We start from the raw sequence: 21,114 nt of genomic DNA, 5'->3' as shown, positions 1-21,114 counted from the left end.
ACAACGTGCAGGTTACCCTGGCTGGACTCTCCTTCCCAGCTTGTTTGTTTGTTTGCTTGCTTGCTTGCTTTTTTATTTATATACATATTTTTTCCTTCCCAGCCTTTTTTGTCCTCTCTCAGCTTTCAGGTGTCAGCATCTTTTGATCCTAGAGTTTTTTTGTTTGTTTGTCTTTTTAGATTTTTAAATTTTTATTTGTTTGTGAGAGACACAGAGAGACAGAGAGGCAGAGACACAGGCAGAGGGAGAAGCAGGCTCCATGCAGGGAGCCCGATGTGGGACTCGATCCCGGGACTCCAAGATCACACCCTGGACTGAAGACAGGTGCCAAACCACCGAGCCACCCAGGGATCCCCAGAGCCTAGAGTTTTTTGTAAGATACCACCCTTCTACTTTCTTTCTACCGTCTGGCTGCCCACCATCTGTCTCTCTCTCCGAGGACAGAGGCTGAGGGAGAAAGAGACACTAGGCTGAGAGAAGGATAGAGACCAAGATGGCCAAAGAAAGGGACCAAGACTGGGAACCAAGTGGAGATGGGTAAAAAGAGAAAGAAAGAGCCTAAGAGGGATCCCTGGGTGGCTCAGCAGTTTGGCATCTGCCTTTGGCCCAGGGTGCGATCCTGGAGTCCCGGAATCGAGTCCCACGTCAGGCTCCTGGCATGGAGCCTGTTTCTCCCTCTGCCTGTGTCTCTGCTTCTCTCTCTCTCTCTCTATGTCTATCATGAATAAATAAAATGAAAGAAAGAAAGAAAGAAAAGGAAAGAGAAAAGAAAGAAAGAAAGAAAAGGAAAGAAAAGGAAAGGAAGGAAGAAAAAAGAAAAGAAAAGAAAGAAAAGAAAAGAAAAGAAAAGAAAAGAAAAGAAAGAAAAGAAAAGAAAAGAAAAGAAAAGAAAAAAGAAAAGAAAGAGCCTAAGAGGGACGCCTGGGTGGCTCAGCGATTGAGCATTTGCCTTTGGCTAATGGCGTGATCTCCCGGTCCAGGATCGATCGAGTCCCATATCGGGCTCCTTGCAGGGAGCCCCTGCCTCTCTCTGCCTGTGTCTCTCATGAAGAAATAAATAAAATCTTAAAAAAAAAAAAAAAGTTCTGAGACAGGGAAGAGGTATAGGGATGGGGTTCATTCAGTTCAGCCTCCACAGAGCCAGGCCAGCCAGGGCTCTAGGCCTCAGTGCATCCTCGACCACAAGAGGGCGCTCCGATCCCTCTCACTGCACTAGTTGTCGGCCCAACCTGGAAGAAGGGTGACCCAGAGAGGGTGAGGATGCCTAGCCATACAAAGGTCCAGTTGCAATTGCTGATCTTGGTAAAAGGATAACAACACAAAAGGGTGCAAATCCTTACCTCCAGGTCCTGTCCAGCCTGAGTCTCAGCTCTGCCCTGCCACCCACCACCGTCCATGCCACTCCTTGTGGTGGCCTTACAGCTACCTACTCCTCCCTAGCCTATTTCAGCCCCACTGCCACCCTCAGTTTCATAGCTGCAGAGAGAGGGCAAGGAGTCACAGCAAGCTTTACCCCCAGCTGACTGGGGTTCAAATCTGAGCTCTACCAGTGGCCTGGGAGTCTCCTGACCTCCCTGAGCCTCAGCTTGCTCATCTAAGGAATGGAGCTGAATAAAGGTGCCCTGCAGAGTAGCCCTGAGGAACACAGATATTATTGGAGAACATCTGATTCAGTGCTTGGTGCATAGTGGGCTTCCATGATAGGTTGTTGCAACAGGTAGGAGACCGCAAAGCCAGAGATCTGGATGCTGGCAAGTCCTATATGCATTTGTCGGAAAGGTAGGTGGACCAGCTACCATTGAGTGACACAAGGGACTGCCTGGCCAGGGAGACAGAAGGAACTGATCCGGGGGCAAAGGGTCAGATTCTTTTTTTTTTTTTTTTAATAATTTTTTTAAAAAAGATTTTATAAAAAAAATAAATAAAAAATAAAAAAATATTTTATTTGCTCATGAGAGACACACACACAGAGAGAGAGGCAGAGACACAGCCCAACGTGGGACTCAATCCCGGGTCTCCAGGATCAGGCCCTGGGCTGAAGCTGGGCTGCCCCAAAGGGTCAGATTCTAACGACTCCTAACATTCACACTTAGGCAAGGTATTCCAAGCAGAGAGCCCAAGGAGGGGAGTACGGAGGAGGGCTCTTCAAGGATCATGGTCTCAGGTCTATAGGTAGGAGAATGGAAGGGCTTCAGGCAGAGGAGATAAAAAGTCGTTCCCCTGTGGGGATGGGTTCGAAGGAAGAGGGTGGGGACTGGGAGTCTAGCAGAGCTGGGGAGAAGAAAACCACGAGAAAACCTGCAGGGCTGTGGGGGGCAGGAGGAGGAAGCTCCAGGGTGCTGCTCCGCTCTGGCTGGTTTACTGGTGATGCGGAGCAGGGGGTCGGGTATGCTCTGTCTGGAGTTCAAGACGCCTGTCTGGGGGAAATGACTCCAGGTCTCAGGAGAGAGGCATGGCTGAGGTTGTAGACAGGAAGCCAAGGGGGAGGGCTTAGCCGTGAGGTGAGGGGACCAGAAGAGCCCCAGAGCTACCAGAGGAAAAGGCCCCTAGAAGGACAGGAGGGGGCAGCGGCAGGTACAGGAAGAGGGAGGACGGGAGGTTTCAGCTCCCCCAGAGGATGTCAGTGGGCCAGGCAAGAGGAGGACGGGAAAACGTCCTCAGGCCTGAGCCCGGGGTGGCGGGGTTGGCTACAGGAGCGCAACAGCGTCCAAGGGCCTGAGGAGGCCTCAGTGGCCGCGAGCTGGGCCGGGGCTGCGGGGCCCAGGTCCCGGGTCTGAGTCTTCCTAAGGCCGCGGCGGAGGGCGGAGGGCGGAGGGGCACGAGGCTGTGGGGCGCTCCGGGAGCCGCTCTAGGGCCCGGCCCGCCCCGCGGCGCTGTGCCGGCCACGCAGAGCCAGGGCGGCCGGGCCCGGTCGCCGGCACCAGCGCACGCGGAGGCGGGGACCGCACTCCCGGGCAGGCCGGGCGCTCCCCGAGGCCTCGGCGGCCCCGGGGGTCAGAAGCGCCGCCGCGAGGCGTCCTGTCCCGACGCGGGGCGCGCTGTCGCGATCCGGCGGCGCGTGACGTGGCGGGGGCGGGGCCTGAGCGGCTGCGGCGGCCGCGGCGCTCGAGCGGCGGAGCATCCTGTGGGCGCCCGGCGACTGCGAGGGTAACGGGCCGCGGGCGGGCGCGCGGGGGCCGCGGGGCGGGCCGGGCCGGGGCCGCGTGCTGGGGGCCGCGCTCTCCGCGCCGCCGCCGCCGCCGCCCCCGAGTGCGGGTTGCGGGCCCGCCAAGCGGGGCGCGGGGCGCGGGGCGCGGGGCGGGCGGGCCGGGGGCACGTGAGGGACGCCGCGGCGAGGACGTGCGGAGGGTGACGCTGTGCGTGTAAGACGGAGCGCGAGCGTGAGCGTGGCCCCGGGAGCGTGGGGAGCCCTGAGTGTGGGGCTGAGCGGGGGGGAGAGGCTACGTGTGTGAGCGTGAGAGACCCCCTGAGCCTGAGGGTGGCCCTGTGAGTGAGTGTGCAAGAAACACCGTGAGGGAGGTGACCCTGACAGTGCGGGAGAGACCTTGGTGTGAAGGAGACTCGGTGTGTGTGAAAGACAGCTGAAGGAGAGCGCGCGCGCGTGAGCCCCAGAGTCTGGGGGTGATTCCCCTGAGGGTGTGAGAGCCCGAGGGTGAGGGTGACTCCAGAAGTGTGGAAGAGGGGAGAGTGTGAAGGACACCGCAGTGATAGAGGCCCGGAGCGGAGTGCGATGCGGACCGAGTGCGAGACTGAAATACGGAGGCTGAGTGTGGTAAGAAAGAGGACCTGGGCCGTGGCCACTCGGCAAGTGAGGAAGACCGCGTGCAAGGCTGTGCACCAGGGTCGCAGCTTCCTAGGATGCTGCAGATGGTGGGCCGAGCCGCCGGCCTGCTGTGTTGGCACCAGGCCACCATGTGCTCCCGCCCTGATGGCTCCTTCTCGTGTCTTCATGTCCTGTCATGTTGTTTGATCATCTCATGTTATAAATGGAAGGAGAGATTTGTAAAACAGTCTGAGAATTCTTGACTAAGCGCTAAGCAAACAGTCCGGGTACCACATTGTGTAATGGGCGGTATAAATAGGAATCAATATTTAACAGATATTTTCGAGCACCTCTTGTGCGCCCTGGGCTGTGTGCTTGGTGACACAGTTCAAAAGAATCCAGTCTCTGCCCTTGATGGGGGGAAAAAAAGCACTGCCAGCAAATCTAGCTTGTGGTAGCAGAGCGCTCAGCCATCTGGTGCTTCTGCGAGAGCTGCTCCCTGATTTGAAGATCCGGGAGGAGCAGACTTTCTGAAAGTCTAGGGCTTCCTGAGCTCACTTTTGTCTCTCTTTGCGTGCTGTGAAGCCCTTTAGGAGGAAACCGCCCAGGCTGCCTCCCTTACTCAGGTGCCTTGGCTTGCTAATGACTTTTGCCCCCTAACTTCGGTCTCAGCCTGCCACTAAGTTCTTCTATTTGATTTCCCTCTCCTGACAAATATGCAGAAAACCACAAACCTGATTTTTTATCTTCCTTCTTCCCTGTCTGGCTGTGGACATATTTTTATTGCAGCCCAAGAGTAAATACCAGTTATGTGACTGATCTCTATGGCCCTTCTCGGTACAGGAAATTTCCTGACCTCCGTCCTGTGTGCTTCCTGCTGTAGCCTCCAGGATGTGGATACATTTCTACAAAAGTGACGCAAGTAGGGCTCAGAGGACCCGGGTCTCAGGGAGTAGCAGCTGTCTGGACATGCATGATTTGAGATGACCGGGCCGGGCTAGTTCTCTGACACGTGTAGGCTGGTTGCTTCAGTTACACTCCACCGTGAGAGTGACGGAACTTCTCAGTAACTGAGTGCTGCCCCTGCGAGGCCTGTGCAACTTAAAATTTTCCAAAGGGAAATCTCATCCTGCTGCTTACTAGGTTCATTTTTTGATAAGCTGCCTCTTACTCTTTGTTGCAGAGGTTAAATGGCCAAGCCAGACATGTGGAATTAGGCCTTGCTGTGGAGACTTCCATTTTCTTCTCAGTACCTGACCATTTGTGATGAGGCAGCTTATGAAAGTGTGATGTTTGCTTATTTCCTCACAGGTGAATATTATTGCTCTGTTCTCTATTAGATTTTGGATCTTTGTGATTTGTAAAGTTTCAGTTATTTGTGCACAGTATGAACAGGATACTAGTAATCAGACTGGCTCACATATAATGAACAATTACATAACACTATTTTGGTGTATTTATTAAATTATATCTTTTTCTAAAGAGTAATTGTGGCTTATAATTAAAGATACTTCCAATGAGGTTATTGAAAGGAAATTAACCAAAACAATAGAAAAGACTACGCATCACATACTGTTAAAAGTGAGGGTATTTATTCACTGTGATTGGGTACTGAATTTGATATTGAATTTCCTGGTATCTTAGGTAAAAAGATAAATGTAGAATTACATAAATTTTTCATTTGATAGGAATACTGTGTGTGTGTATATATATATATATATATATAGAGAGAGAGAGAGAGAGAGAGAGAGAGAGAAAGAGGGAGAGTTAAGCATTAAAAAATTGATGCCTATTCTGGAAAATATATAAAACTCAGAGAGATATAGAAAAGAAAGAATCCTCTAGGTTTTCACCATAGTAAAGATTTTAGTATTTTTCTCAACAGCATTTTCCCTCATAGTCATCAATTTTAAAAGAGCTTTTAGGGACACCTGGGTGGCTCAGTGGTTGTGATCCCAGGTCTGGGGATCGAGTCCCACATTGGGCTGCCAGCATGGAGCCTGCTTGTCCCTCTGCCTATGTCTTTGTCTCTCTCTCTATGTCTCTCATGAATAAATAAATAAAATATTTTAAAATAAATGAATAAAATAAAAGATTTTTAAAATCCAGCTTGTAAAATAAATAAATAAATAAATAAATAAATAAATAAATACAGCTTGTAAAACATTTTTTGTAATTGAACTTTGAAAGATTCTTCTTTTCCCCTGAAAATTGCATATGATAGTTTTATGGTTAAATTTTCATGAGGCAGGATGCCTGGGTGGCTCAGCGCGTGATCTTGTGGTCCCAGGATCAAGTTCCGCATCCGGCTCCCTGCATAGAGCCTGCTTCTCCCTCTGCCTAGTCTCTGCTTCTCTCTGTGTATTTCTCATGAATAAATAAATAAAATATTTTTTTTTTCTTTTTTTTTTTTTTTTTTTTTAATTTTTATTTATTTATGATAGTAACAGAGGGAGAGAGAGAGAGAGGCAGAGACACAGGCAGAGGGAGAAGCAGGCTCCATGCACCGAGAGCCCGACATGGGATTCGATCCGGGGTCTCCAGGATCGCGCCCTGGGCCAAAGGCAGGCGCCAAACCGCCGCGCCACCCAGGGATCCCAATAAAATATTTTTAAAAAATTTTTGTGAGGCAATTTTAGTAGTCTGATGAATTCCTTTACTATCTGCTGCAGAAGCCTGTAAAATAGGTTGAAAACTGCATTGTGTCCTTACAGGCAGAGTTTAACACTAGTCTTTTGTTTTTGGGTTTTTTTTTTTCTTCTAATATTTTATTTGTGTGTGTGTGTGTGTGTGTGTGTGAGAGAGAGAGAGAGAGAGAGAGAGAGAGCATGCATGCATAAGCAGGGGGAGAGGGAGAAGCTGGCTCTCCACTGAGCAGAGACCCAACTTGATGCTCCCTCCCAGGACCCTGGGATCACGATCTGAGCTGAAGGCAGATGCTCAGTGGACTGAGCCACCCAGGCATCCCTAACACTAGTTTTTCAAGACAGGAATTTATAGGGTACGCTGAATGATTTAATGGAAATTGTCTTCAACATGATTTTAAAGACTATGTGTGAGAAAGAGAGACTGAGAATGTGATATTGTGTGTGATCTTCACATACCAATTTCTCTTATCCAATGGATAAAAATTGAAGGCAGAAGGAAAGCGAGTTCGGAGAGGGTGATTTGGTAAGATTTTGTTGCATACTCTTTCACCCAAATACCAGGCTACTGAGCTGGAGTTAGTGACTTAGTTATGAGTTCCTTGATTTTTGTCCCATTGTTGCAGAAGGTTTGCAAATCTACTCTGTGGGGATAGGATAAACAGTGCATCTTATACAGATATGGACTGCCCTTCTGAGAATGTATGTAGATACTGTGGTGATTAATTAAACACAAATGAATTCAAAAGCATTTTTGGAGTCATAGTTGCTTTTTCTCATTTCCCCCCCCTTATTATCTGTTACCTAAAGAACAAGTGCTTTGACAAAATGATAGGAACCACTATCTCAGACTGAATTTTTTTAATGATCACTTACCTTCACTTAAGCCTTGTTTTGCTTATTGTGCTGGCGAGCAGGTGGCTCAAGGTGTTAGATTTTCAGTAGGGTTTGTTGTATATTTTCTCTCACAGATATTTTCTGCCATTTCTATAATTTTATTCATTGATCACTGACTGAGTACTGAGCCTGTGTTAGGCCTTGTACTGGGTGCTGTTAAAATAGATAAGCAATTCACAAACTAGTTGGGAGACTGAAGGTAAGTAAATGCAACCAAATGAGGTGGCTGCTAAGGCAGAAGTACGTATTAGAAATCTTATGGGCACAAGGAGATATATGGCGAAAGATGGCAGCCAAGCTTTTAGGGACAAGGTGGTAGCAGAAGAGCTTTGGAAGCAGAGGGCTCAGTATGAACAAAGATGAGATTGTCTGATGGACTCTGGAAACCCTGGACTACTCTAGGTTCTGGAAGCTGCAAGTATTCAGTGGCACGGGACCTTGGGTGGGACTGTGGGGGTGGGAATATGGGGTGGGGGTGGGACTGTGAGGGTAGGAGTGGGGTGGGAATATGGGGGAGGCGGTGGGGATGGGACTTGGGGGTAGGAGTGGGATGGGGGGGTGGGGTGGGAGACCTAGTGATAGAGCCCTGTTAAGAAGATTGGAATTGGTCTTAAAGGCCTTAGGCAAAAAAAAAAAAAAAAAAAAGGCCTTAGGCAGCACCTGAGGGAGGGTTCCTGACAGTGCTTGGATACCAACTGAGGAGATAGGGTTGATACTCTGTTGTGAAACTCAAGGAGCCAAAGTAGTGTTTTTTTCTGCTAGAAGCCTGTCTCCCACCCGTGCCTGTCCAGCATCTCCTGTATGGAGACAAACCCTATTGCAGATGTCGGGTTTTTTTTTTTTTTTCCCCACACTTGGAATTTTCACAGTTACTTAGGTAAGAGCTATGTTGGGACATACCATTTTCAGGTCTTCTAGATCTTGTTTTTAAAATTTTTTTTTCACACTCTACATGGGGCTTGAACTCATGACTCTGAGATTGAGAGTCTTATGTTCTACCAACTGAGCCAGTCAAGTCCCCCTAGATCTTGATGACTTTATGTCTACGTAATCTATTGATGACTGAGAGAGGTACTTTGAAGTCTCCAACTATAATTGTGGATTTGTGTATTTCTCTTTTCAGATCTATGGTACTGCTTTATGTGTTTTGAACCTATATTGTTGGAGGAAATACACATTTAGAATCATCTTCTTGGTGATTTGACCTCTTTATCATTATATAATGTCCCTCTTTATCTCTAGCAGTCTTTGTTATTCTGGAGTCTATATTCTCTGATGTTAATATAGCTACTCCAACTTTAGATTAGTTTTGCATGGTTTATTTTTTTTCCTATCTTTTATCTCTCTTTTATTTCTTTTATCTCTTACCTATAACTTATGTATGTTTATTTACTTATTTGTTTATTGGGTGTGGAGCCTAACATGGGGCTTGATCTCTCTCATGAATAAATAAATAAAATCTTTAAAATAAATAAATACATAAAACATTTATTTTTAAACATTTTTTATTTTTGTATTTTTAAAGATTTTATTTATTTATTTATTTATTTATTCATGACACACACACACACAGAGGCAGAGACATAGGCAGAGGGAGAAGCAGGCTCCTCACAGGGAGTCCGATGTGGAACTCGATCCTGGGACCCTGGGATTACCCCTGAGCCAAAGGCAGACAGACACTTAACCTCTGAGCCACCCAGGCGTCCCTCTATGCTGTACTTTTTAAATTTATTTTTTATTTTTAAAATTGTTTATGCTGTACTTTTTTTTTAAAAAGATTTTTATTTATTTATTTGAGAGAGAGAGAAGAGAGATAGGGGTGCATGAGAAGCAGAGGAGCAGAGGGAGAAGGACAGGCGACTCCTGCTGAACATGAACCCTACTCCTCTACTCAGGGCTCAATCCCACGACTCTGAGATCCTGACCTGAGCAGAAATCAAGAGTCAGACATTTATCTGACTGTACCACCCAGTGCCCCATGCTGTGCTTTCTATCTCTATGACTTACTTATTTTATGATTAGAAGTTTGTACATCTGAATCCTCTTTTACTTCTTTTGCTCATCCCTTCACCCCTCCCCCTCTGGCAACCATCCGTTTGTTTTAAATTTTTTTTTAATTTTTATTTATTTATGATAGTCACACGGAGAGAGAGAGAGAGAGGCAGAGACACAGGCAGAGGGAGAAGCAGGCTCCATGTACCGAGAACCCGATGTGGGATTCGATCCCGGGTCTCCAGGATCGCGCCCTGGGCCAAAGGCAGGCGCCAAACCGCTGCGCCACCCAGGGATCCCCATCCGTTTGTTTTTTATGAGTCCGTTTCTTTTCTTTTTTTTTTTTTAAGGTTTTATTTATTCATCTTAAGAGACAGAGAGATGGGAGATGCCTGGGTGGCTCAGCAGTTAAGCGTCTGCCTTTGAAAATGATGAATGAATGAATGAATGAATGAATGAATGAATGGACACCTGGGTGGCTCAGCAGTTGAGTGCCTGCAGTAGGCCCAGGGTGTGATCCTGGAGTCCTGGGATCTAGTCCCGCATACGGCTCCCTGCGAGGAGCCTGCTTCGCCCTCTGTGTCTGCCTCTTTCTGTGTGTCTCTTGTGAATAAATAAATAAAATCTTAAAAAAACAAAAACAGAGATAGTAGCATGGGGTGGGAGGCAGAGGCAGAGAGAGAGGGAGAAGCAGGTTCCCCACTGAGCAGGGTGCCCAATGTGGGGCTTGATCTAAGGACCCTGGGATCGTGACCTGAGCCAAAGGCAGATGTTTAACCTACTGAGCCACCCAGGCACCCCGAGTTTCTTTTTTGTTGTTCATTTGTTTCATTTTTTAGATAAGTGAAATTATGTGATACTTGTTTTTCTTTTCTTTTTTTTTTTTTTTTTTGATACTTGTTTTTCTTAACCGAGTTTTTATTTAATGTAATACCTTCTAAGTTGCTGCCTACTTTTGGTTTGAGCATTTTTTTATGATTTATTTCCACTGTTGGTTTATTATTTATAACCCTTCTTTTTTTTAAGATTTTATTTCTTTATTCATGAGAGACACAGAGAGAGAGAGAGGCAGAGAGACACAGGCAGAGGGAGAAGCAGTATCCACGCAGGTAGCCCAACTTGGGACTCGATCCTGGGTCTCCAGGACCACACACCCTGGGCTGAAGGCAACGCTAAACCGCTGAACCACCTGGGCTCCCCTATAACCCTTCTTTTAATCTTTTTAGTTTAGTGTTTTTTTTTTTTAAAGTAACACTACATTTTTTCACATATAAGAAACTTACAACTGTATAACTCCCAGTTCTTCCTTGTTTGTGCTGTTGTCATACATTTTACTTTTTTTTTCTTAAGATTTTATTTATTTACTTGAGAGAGGGAGAGAGAAGGAGCATGAGCATGGAGAGGGTGAAGCAGATTCCCCACTGAATAGAGAGCCTGATGCAGGCAATCCCAGCACCCTGGGATGATGACCCTAGGCAGACACTTTACTGACTGAGCCACCCAGGCACCCCTCATACATTTTACTTTGATATATGCTACAAATCCACAATTCATTGCTACAATATTTACTTGAGGCAGTCAATTATATTCTAAAGCATGTAAAAAAAAACGTTTTTTTCCCCAAAAAGTAATTTATTTATTTATTTATATATTTATTTATTTATTTTTATAAATTTTATTTTATTTTTTATTTTTTAATTTTTATTTATTTATGATAGTCACACACAGAGAGAGAGGCAGAGACACAGGCAGAGGGAGAAGCAGGCTCCATGCACCGGGACCCTGACGTGGGACCTGATCCCCGGTCTCCAGGATCGCGCCCTGGGCCAAAGGCAGGCGCTAAACCGCTGCGCCACCCAGGGATCCCTATTTTTTTAAATATTTACTTCAGACCATTTGATATTATTCTAGAACTCCTGGGGGCGCCATTCTATTTTTTTTTTTTCACTTTTTCCCACTTTGACTCTTAGGGTTTTCATCTCTCTGCTGAAATTTGACGTTTCTACTTGCTGTTCAACTTTTCTACTAGAGCATTTAATTTATTAATAATAGTTATTTTAAATTCCTTATCTGGTAGTTCCAATATCTGGGTCATCTCCATGTCTTATCCTGTTGATTACTTTGCTTCTTTCCTTTTTCTTTAAAGATTTTGTTTATTTGAGAGAGAGCAAGAGAGTACATGGGCAGGAGGAGAGACAGAGGGAGAGGAGAGAGAATCCTGAGCAGACTCCTTAACTGAGAGCAGAGCCTGACTCTGGGCTTGATCTCACAACCCTGAGATCACAACCCGAGCTGAAATCATGCGTTGGTTGCTTAACTACTGAGCCAAGCAGGTGCCCCTGATTACTTTGCTTCTGGATAATGAACATGCTTTTTTATGTATTGCTTATAATTTGTTACTGATTGCAAGATACAGGATTTAAAACAGTAGAGACTTACGTACATAGTATTTAGTATTTATTCTGGATACATCTCTTCTTTTGTTAGGTTTATTAGTGTGGGAGTTCCAGTTAGAAGATGAGTTAGGTTTGGGTTTTATTGTTGCCTTAGGTGCACACAGGGCTTCAAATTCCTCCAGTTTAGGATTGGTTTGCTGGAGGGAGGGTTTTTCTTCAGTGTTTACGCTTCACACTCAGCTCTAGGTCTTTCTTTTATTGCTGGGTGCTGGCTTACCTGGTGGTGGGAGCAGGGATTCTCTGTTATCTTGGTTTACCTCAGGGTTCAGCCCCTGTTTTTCTGGGTCTTGGGGGAGAGGGGTGTAGATCTTTCTGGTGATCTTGCCCTTGTCCCAGAGGTAGGACGCCTCTAATGGCCCGGATCAGAATTTCCTGTCTTTCCCCCAGGCATAAAGGGTTGTTTTATTTTTCTTTTACTCTGCCCCAGCTGCCTTGGGAGTGACAGAATTTGCCACCCTAACCCTGGTGGTGTACGATTTTTATTCTTTAGAGAAGGGACCAAGTGGACCTTTGCATTTTTCCCAGAGTAGTGATTGCTTTCCTTCTCCAGATTAGCACTACTGAGAGGCTCTGGCCTCTTGTCTAGTATTTTTTTTTCCTTTAAGATTTTATTTATTCATTCATAGAGACACACAGAGAGAGAGAGAGAGAGAGAGAGGCAGAGACACAGGCAGAGGGAGAAGCAGGCTCCATGCAGGGAGCCCGGCGTGGGCCTCCATCCCAGGTTTCCCAGATCATGCCCTGGGCTGCAGGCGGCGCTAAACCGCTGCGCCACCAGGGCTGCCCTTGTCTAGTATTTTTTATGAACATCCAATCCACTGAAGTCTGTGGAGAAAAATCTCTGAATGTTTAGGCTCTTGCTAACCCACACGAGACATTTAGTAATTCATTAAAAATTGTACCTGAGTTCTTCTTACTTACTTTTTTTTTTTTTTAAAGATTTTATTTATTCATTCATGAGACACAGAGAGAGAGAGAGACAGAGGCAGAGACACAGGTAGAGGGAGAAGCAGGCCCATGAAGGGAGCCCGACATGGGACTCGATCCCTGGTCTCCAGGATCCAGCCCTGGGCTGAAGGCAGGCGCTAAACTACTGAGCCACCGGGACTGCCCCTATTCTTACTTACTTGCTCATATCTTGGTCCCATCATTCTCCTTTTGCCACAGGTGAGCCAGAGCTTGCATCTCTCCACAGAGGTGCCTGTTTTTCCTTAAATTTCAGTCTAGTAGGTTGCCCTGTAACCTCAGCTCTCTGATGGCTTCAAGAAAAGTTGTGGTTTTGTAGATTATTTGTTTTTTTTTTTTCTTGTCATTGGAGTTGTAGTGATGCTCTTCCCAGCTTTCCACATCCTAAATGGAAGTTAGAAGTCAAGGCAATTCCATTTTATATGAATTTTATTTTCCAGTGAAATTAATTTACCTTTCTTTCCCTGTGATACTGTGATAAAAATACATATATTTGGTCTGCATCCACTGTTTCTAGACACAACTCCTATAATTTTCTGTTTTAAGAGCTATAAGGGCATTTTTTTGTTACAATATTTGCTTTTGTTCTCAATACCTGAAATAGCTCCAGGGCAATGAAATGGATTTCTCTTGTTATTTATATAACAAGCCCCTTTCCACCCACCTCTGAGTTTATGTTACTGAGGTGATTTTTGGGAAGTATCCAGATCTTCTAAGGATGGGGGCTCATTGCTAGAGGAACCAACCCTGTGATTAGGAGATTGGGACTTTCAGTCACAATCAGTTGTGCCTTTGTAATGAGGCCTTCATAAAAACCCCAAAAGACAGAGTTGGAGAGCTTTCAGGTTGGTGAACAAGTGGAGGTGCTGGGCAAGTGGCTTGGCTGGAGAAAGCATGAAAACCACACCCCTTCCTGAATACCTTGAACCCAAGGAGGGGGTAGTGGGACCCTCCAATTCCTAGCCAGTCAGTTGGAAGCATTTGGCATCTGAAGAGAGGGCAGGTTCCCCCCCACCCCCCCCAGAGGGCAGTTTTGTGGGACTGAGCCCTTACCCTGGAGGATCTCCAGGTAGATAGTGTCAGTGATGACGTTTTGGAATATAGGTGAGATTTGGTGGGGTGAGGTCCGGAGACCACAACCAAGAAAGAAGTTTTTTTTTTTTTTAAAGATTTTATTTGGGATCCCTGGATGGCGCAGCGGTTTGGCGCCTGCCTTTGGCCCAGGGCGTGATCCTGGAGACCCGGGATCGAATCCCACGTCGGGCTCCCGGTGCATGGAGCCTGCTTCTCCCTCTGCCTGTGTCTCTGCCTCTCTCTCTCTCTGTGACTATCACAAATAAATAAATAAATACCTTAAAAAAAAAAATTAAAAAAAAAAAGATTTTATTTATTTATTCATGACAGAGAGAGAGAGAGAGAGAGAGGCAGAGACACAGAGGGAGAGAAGCAGGTTCCATACAGGGATCCTGACATGGTACTCGATCCTGGGTCTCCAGGATCACACCCCAGGCCGAAGGCGGCACCAAACCACTGGGCCACCGGGGCTGCCCAAGAAAGAATTTTTGAGACATCTTTGGTACAAAATGCTGGTTTTGTTAAAGCTCAGGGGACAGGACCCATGGACAGAAAGAGCTGCCCTGGAGTTTTGAAGAGCAGTTGATTATATACTTGGAGTTGGGGGAGGTAAGGAAAAGGGAAGTTTTCAAAATAAAATTTTTTTAAAGATTTTATTTGTTTATTCATGAGTGACACAGAGAGAGGCAGAAACAGGCAGAGGGAGAAGCAGGCTTCCCATGGGGAGCCTGATTCAGGACTCCTGATCCCAGGACCCTAGGGCCCTGGGATCACGACCTGAGCCAAAGGCAGAAGCTCCTGAGCCAAAGGCAGATGGTCAACCATTGAGCCACCAGGTGTCCCTCAAAAGAACTTTCACATGCTAAAAAGGACCTGAGATACTGGGGGCCTTGCCATTGTTAAGGTTGTTTTTTCCTCTAGTAAAGCATTAAGGTGAAGACAATTGGGAGCTTCCTTATACACGCCAGCCTAAAGTATTTGTCAATAGGCTGCAGGTTATAAGGACATTTAATTTTATCTACACTTCCTTGTGGAAGTTAGGTTATTGATAAGAATGCTTTTTTCTGTAAACCACTAAGACATTTATAATTTTCTTTTATTTTTATTTTTTTTTATGATAGTCACAGAGAGAGAGAGAGAGGCAGAGACACAGGCAGAGGGAGAAGCAGGCTCCATGCACCGGGAGCCTGATGTGGGATTCAATCCTGGGTCTCCAGGATCGCGCCCTGGGCCAAAGGCAGGCGCCAAACCGCTGCGCCACCCAGGGATCCCAGACATTTATAAATTGAGGGAGGCCCATGTGATGCAGGACTATAATCTTTATAAGTTAACCATTTGTTTTTTCTTCCCTTAGCTTTAGGGCAGCCAGGAGTGCTGAGCAATATCACGCATATCCCACTTTGGGGGATGGTTTGGGATGTCAGCTTGTGCTTTGTCCTCAGCTTGCCTTCTGCATCTTCTTCTTCTTCTTCTTTTTTTTTTTTTTTTAAGATTTATTTATTTGTTTATGATAGAGAGAGAGAGAGAGAGAGAGAGAGAGAGAGAGGCAGAGACATAGGAGGAGGGAGAAGCAGGCTCCATGCCGGGAGCCCGACGCGGGACTCGATCCCGGGACTCCAGGATTGGGCCCTGGGCCAAAGGCAGGTGCTAAACCGCTGAGCCACCCAGGGATCCCCCTGCCTTCTGTATCTTCATCGTCAGAATTAAGTTAAATTGTCTGGTGTTGCAGAATTGCTTGATGTGTAGAAAACCCATACATCTGGTGTCAGAAGTCCAAAAAAATATATGGGAGCCTCAGCCACCTCTCCCCATCTAGCTAGGGTCTGATAGAATAGAGGGGAGGTTAAAGTGGTCACGGGGACCAGGTCTCTCTGCTTGACTCTGTGTTGAGCTGGGTGGAAAAATGCAGTCTAGATCTCTGCACCTGACTTATGTGAGAATATAGGTTCCTCTGCTATTTCCAAGTTTGTTTTCATAGTTGCTTTAGCTCACCTGACAGACACGTGAAAACAAGTATGTACCCACATGCCTGTGCTTGCCTAGGGAAACCTACCTGGCTTGGTGCCAGGAGGGAAAGGAAGAATGGTGTTGCCTTGAAGCCAGGTCTCATCTAAGCAGAGGTAGGCTGGCTCAACTCTGGGAGTAAGAAGGCCTAGTGCCCCAGAGGAGTTTTCTTAATTGATCTCCAGTCCAGACCCTGGCAGGGCACCGTGACAGGTAAGGCGGGAGTTTTGGATGGAACCATGGAGACTGAAGTTTTCCTTGAGAACTACTTACTCTTGAGTGGCTATGGTTCCCTTGCTCTGAGCTCCATGGGGTAAGGTTCTGGCACCTCTGTCTTTGTTGAGTAGATGAGAGGCTTCTGGGAAGATAATGTACTGATTTCATGCTTATCTCTGAAAGTTATCTCTGTGACCTTAAAAGACTGATTCCTGAGTGGGAATCATATGGCTTACAGAATTCCTTTATCCAGAAGATGAGGTGGGAGTAAGTAAGTGATCTGAATTCCTGATTATTGGGGCACAGGAATTGAGAGAGAGGACAAGCTCATGCTGAGTGCAAGATCAGAAAGGTGTTTGTCTTCTTCTGATAGACTCTGGGTTCTTCATGTATGTAGAAGTTGGTGTGGATTCCAACTTCTTTTAGTTCTCTGGACTGTCCTAACTCTAGACCAAAAGTAGTAGTGTGTGCCATCTCCCTACAGAATGCCTTCTAATGCCAGGTCTGTGGATAAGAGAAGCTATGTAGCTCTGATGAGGTGTCAAAATTTCTAGGTCCTATTCTGGGAGAATCTCTGTGCAACACTAAATGATAGTGAGCGGCATGCTGAGGAAGTAAACAAACTAATAGCAGTCAAGCCCCAGCTTAGGTTGCCCTCTGGATGTTCTTTCTCCATTAGGTCTTAATTATGTTCTTTCTCTTTTCTGGGTACTTTGGAAAAAGAGATGTGTTGAATGGGCAAGTAGCAATGTGGGAAGTAAGATTGATGTTGTAGATGCAACAATACACAGGTGTGATTTTCATGAAAACCCTTTCCTTGTTCTAGTCTTAGCATCTTCCTAGCCCTTTCTACCACCTGCTCATTTCTTTGCTGGACTGAGAGTAGCTACAGATTTCTCTGCATGTTGCTGGATACTGCAGAAATTCCTGTTTAGGTGCTTCTGGGTGGCTCAGCAGTTAAGCAACTGCCTTCGGCTCAGGGCGTGATTCTGGAGTCCCAGGATCGAGTCCCATGTCGGGCTCCCTGCATGGAACTTCGTCCACCCTCTGCCTGTGTCTCTGCCTCTCTCTCTCTCTCTCTCTGTGTCTCTCATGAATAAATAAATAAAATCTTAAAAAAAAAAAAAAGAAGTTCCTGTTTATGTTTGGGTAGAGGTAAGTGGTTGTGGGCAATGAGAGGCATATCAAGCTAGCTAGGGCTGTGAATCTGCTACTGGGAGTCTGGTCTTTGTAGGGCAGGTTTGTAGATTTTAAAATGGTAAGACCAGACCAAAACCTATACCTCAGGAAGAATCTGTGCTATAATAAATCTAATGACAACCTACTCTGGGTGTCAAGCCAGGTATCTCTTGTTGGAAGTTGCCATCAGCTAAACACTAACAGTTATCTTTCTTGGGAGTCCTAGGTGTCTGCCTGCCTCCATTTATTTCTCTATATCCTGTGGTGGAAATGGATATGAGCTCATTTTATTTAGGTCTGTGTGTAAGGCTTCCTGTTCATACATAAGAGGTTGGCTTTGGCTTTGCAGTTCAAAACCAGAGACTCACCAGCTCCTGCACTAGACTAACATACTTATTATATTCTTTGCCAGGCCACAGTAAACACAAGTGTGGAGGAAACATTTGCCATGGAAGCCAGGGAGCTGGAGAATCCCACACCAGCCTACCATCTCATTCCTGAGGCCAGCCAGCCCAGGGAGGAAGATGTCAGTGTGCAACCTCAACGGACTGCAGAAACTATGCAGCTAAAGAAGGAGATCTCGCTGTTGAATGGGGTCAGCCTGGTGGTGGGCAACATGATTGGCTCAGGAATCTTTGTCTCACCTAAGGGTGTGCTGGTATACACTGCCTCCTACGGGTTGTCTTTGGTCATATGGGCCATTGGTGGGCTTTTCTCCGTGTTTGGTGCCCTTTGCTATGCGGAGCTGGGAACCACCATTACCAAGTCTGGGGCCAGCTATGCTTATATTCTAGAGGCCTTCGGAGGCTTCATTGCATTCATCCGTCTATGGGCCTCCTTGCTAATTGTTGAGCCTACCAGTCAGGCCATCATTGCCATCACCTTCGCCAACTACATCATCCAGCCCTCGTTCCCAACCTGTGATCCCCCATACGTGGCCTGCCGTCTCCTCGCTGCTGCTTGCATATGTAAGTCTGGGGTTTAGTGGGGGCATATGTTTGAGGGTGTGGGTTCCTTTAATAATGCTAATGGTACCTGATATTTGAACACCATATTTTGCTGTTTTGGGGGAAAAGGGGCATCTTACCTTTTGAAGAAGTAATTTCACCAAAGTCATTTAACCCTGAGAGATAAGTCAGGAATGAGAGAAGTTTGAATCCCTTGTAGGGCTTTTGGTGCATGACATTCCTTTGACTCTTGACTGTTCCCAGAGTTCTGTTCCTGTCTATGTGACAGGTTGGTGCATGTCTTAAATTTGTCTTATCAGATGTTTTGATTGGAGTCAACAACACTAGTTGTAACTTAACCCAGAAAAAAACATCAGTGGTAAAGACTTTATTCTACTTCTCAAAAATAAATTATGTTGCCTCCTAGCTTTTTATTTTAAACCAGTTTAGAGGCTGAGGAAAGAGGCGTCTCTAGATTGTTGAGGTCCCAAGGTGTTATCCCTCAGCCCACAGGACTACAGTTTTCTGCCACTGCCACTCTTTGCAGCCTATTCTAAGCAGCAGGCACCACACCAAAATGGCTTTTCCTCATTGGTGTTTCAGATTTCTTTATACTGACTTTGTAAACAAGCTCTGCCTGTGGCCAGTGACAGGAAGGTGGCTTCTACCCCGTATTTGGGTTTCTGAGGACAGAACCTGAGAGATCCCAGTTGATCTCTCTTTATTTTCCTTTTTCTCTCATGAGGTGGTAAGGAGGGATTCTGTGTGAAATCGCTGAAAAGGAGAGAAGATTACTGTGAATTTACCTAGTCTCATAGAGCTAGTGTTTTAGCTGAGAAGTAGCCCAGAATTCCCTGTGTTCCTTACCACTGTGCTGCCAGAGGCACTTAATTATACTCTGTTCTTTCCATATCTCTGCTTGCAAAAGCTTTGGCAGTATATGTAGTTTATCCACAGTGTTAAAAATAGACCGAGAGTACCTTGGAGTTAGCAAAAAAGGATTGTACGGTAAACTGTGCCTCCTGACTTTAAGGAATTTGTTAAAAACAAATGTTAAAGGGGACTCCTCCACATAGAGCCCCAGGAGGAGGAAAGGTGGGTAGGTACTCAGTGGTATGCGTGGTAGGGTCTGGCCAGGGGACCTCTGGCTTGACTGAGTTCTCTAAAAAAAATAATTTTCTGATTATAAAATGTGTTCATTAGGGAGAAAATTACCCTCATAACACCCATAATCCACCACCAAAAGATGAGCACTTTTATAATTAAGTTGTGTCTTTATCTCTTTCTTTTATGGAATTGGTATTGTACTTTGCATATAATTTTATATTCTGCTTTTTAAATTTGGTATCTCATTTTTTTCCCTCTTTTTGTGGAATGTTCTTTAAAAGAAACATTTTTTAAAGTAGTATCATTTTATTATTATTATTATTATTATTATTATTATTATTATTATTACTTAAAGATAATACAGACATTACAGGCACTTTGAAAATGCAAAAAAAAAAAAAAAAAAATAGAAAAAAGAAAAATCACCCATAATTTTAACTCCACAGAACTACTACTGCTGTTTGTGTGAAATACCTTCTAGTATTTTTTTCGGTGCTTATCTCAGTTTTTAAAGGTACTCTTGAGATCATTCTCTCTGTGATTTGTATAATGCTTAAAAATTTTAATATTTAATCCCTTTCATTAGATATTCTTAGAAAACATGGTTTAGGAACATGTAAGTAGTTTTCTTTGTATATAAAATTCAGAGTTTTTGCATCTTTTTTTTAGGGTAGAATTAATTATACAGGAGAAATACCTATGTCTAAAGAAATAAACTGTTTGAAGATTCTTCATCTATTACCCAGTTTCCTTCTAGAAGGTTTTGTGACTTTGTGCTCTTATCAGAGCACCAGGGAGTGCCTATGTGTATGGCCTTAGGGTGAATTCCAAGGGTAACTCAGTGAAAGGACACCTCTATATATAATTTTCCATGTACAGAAGACTTTTATTGGTAAATCTTTTTTCCTTTATGATTTTCCTCATTGTTTTTGTGCTTAGGAACCCCATTCCCAGGAACTGTTTGTTTTATTTATTTGTTTGTTTATTTGCTAGGAACTGCTCTTTTGATTGGAGGAGAGATCTTGCCTCTTAGAAGTACAGTCATGGTATCTGTAGCTTCTTTTATTCAAGTGTACTTTTACCCAGATCACTCACTATCAGAATTCCTTCAGGCCCCTATCCCAGAAGCCCAGGCTTTCCCCTAACGTGTACCTTCAGGTAGGAACTTGTCAGAGATGAGCTTAAGTCATAAAATGATGTCCCGTCCTAATGGACAAGACTGTGGGGTTCAGCTTACCTTCTAGGAACTTAGGGTGTAGAATTGTGTTGATGCATCATCAGACAAAGCTGGAATGTGCCGAAGGGAGTCTCTCTGGGCAGGGGTGGCAGTGAGAGCAGCTTGGTCTTTTTTTTTTTTTTAAGATTTTATTTATTTATTCATGACAAACACACAGAGAGGCAGAGACACAGGCAGAGGGAGAAGCAGGCTCCACACAGGTAGCCTGTCTTAAGACTCAATCCCAGGTCTCCAGGATCACGCCCTGGGCTAAAGGCAGCGCTAAACCACTGAGCCCCCCGGGCTGCCCGCAGCTTGGTCTTAAGAGAAAAAAATTGGAAACGACCAAATAGATCATAATTAGGGGGAAAAATACAAAAATCTGCACTGATTCCATGCTGAAATTTAGGTAGGATAGGAGAATTAAGTTAGTCTTGAAATTAAGACATAAGAGGGGTCCAGGTTGTTATTTGGGAAACTGTCTACAGAAATTATAGCCATGCAAGCTAGGCAGTTAAAGTTCTATTCTAGAAGAAAGGGCACGACATTCTTCATATAACAACTGTAGGTCGGAGCTGCAAGCTGGTGGCTCATGGGCCAGACTTGACCCACAGATATATTTGTTTGGCCTAGTGTTGTAAGCAATTTTGAA

At 45.3% G+C, this 21,114-nt stretch overlaps 1 protein-coding gene across 3 annotated transcripts in view; it reads left to right on the top strand.

Moving 5' to 3' along the window:
- The first annotated feature begins 2,427 nt into the window (after positions 1 to 2,427).
- Positions 2,428 to 21,114, top strand: part of SLC7A6 (solute carrier family 7 member 6) — a 39,718-nt gene continuing 21,031 nt past the window's right edge. Inside the window, exons 1-3 of one of the 3 annotated variants that reach the window (XM_025426625.3) lie at positions 2,428 to 2,574; positions 4,947 to 5,074; positions 17,605 to 18,160. In XM_025426625.3, the coding sequence (XP_025282410.1) occupies positions 17,641 to 18,160 (520 nt within the window). In that variant the 5' untranslated portion in view covers positions 2,428 to 2,574; positions 4,947 to 5,074; positions 17,605 to 17,640. Of the gene's footprint in view, positions 2,575 to 3,360; positions 3,773 to 4,946; positions 5,075 to 17,604; positions 18,161 to 21,114 lie in introns of those variants that run through there. The other 2 variants (XM_025426626.3, XM_025426628.3) reach the window with 2 other exon arrangements.

Source organism: Canis lupus, chromosome 5 (assembly GCF_003254725.2).
Source record: "Canis lupus dingo isolate Sandy chromosome 5, ASM325472v2, whole genome shotgun sequence".
NCBI lineage: Eukaryota > Metazoa > Chordata > Mammalia > Carnivora > Canidae > Canis > Canis lupus.
Note: the sequence above shows the minus strand (reverse complement) of the source record. Positions and strands in the feature narration are given on the sequence as shown.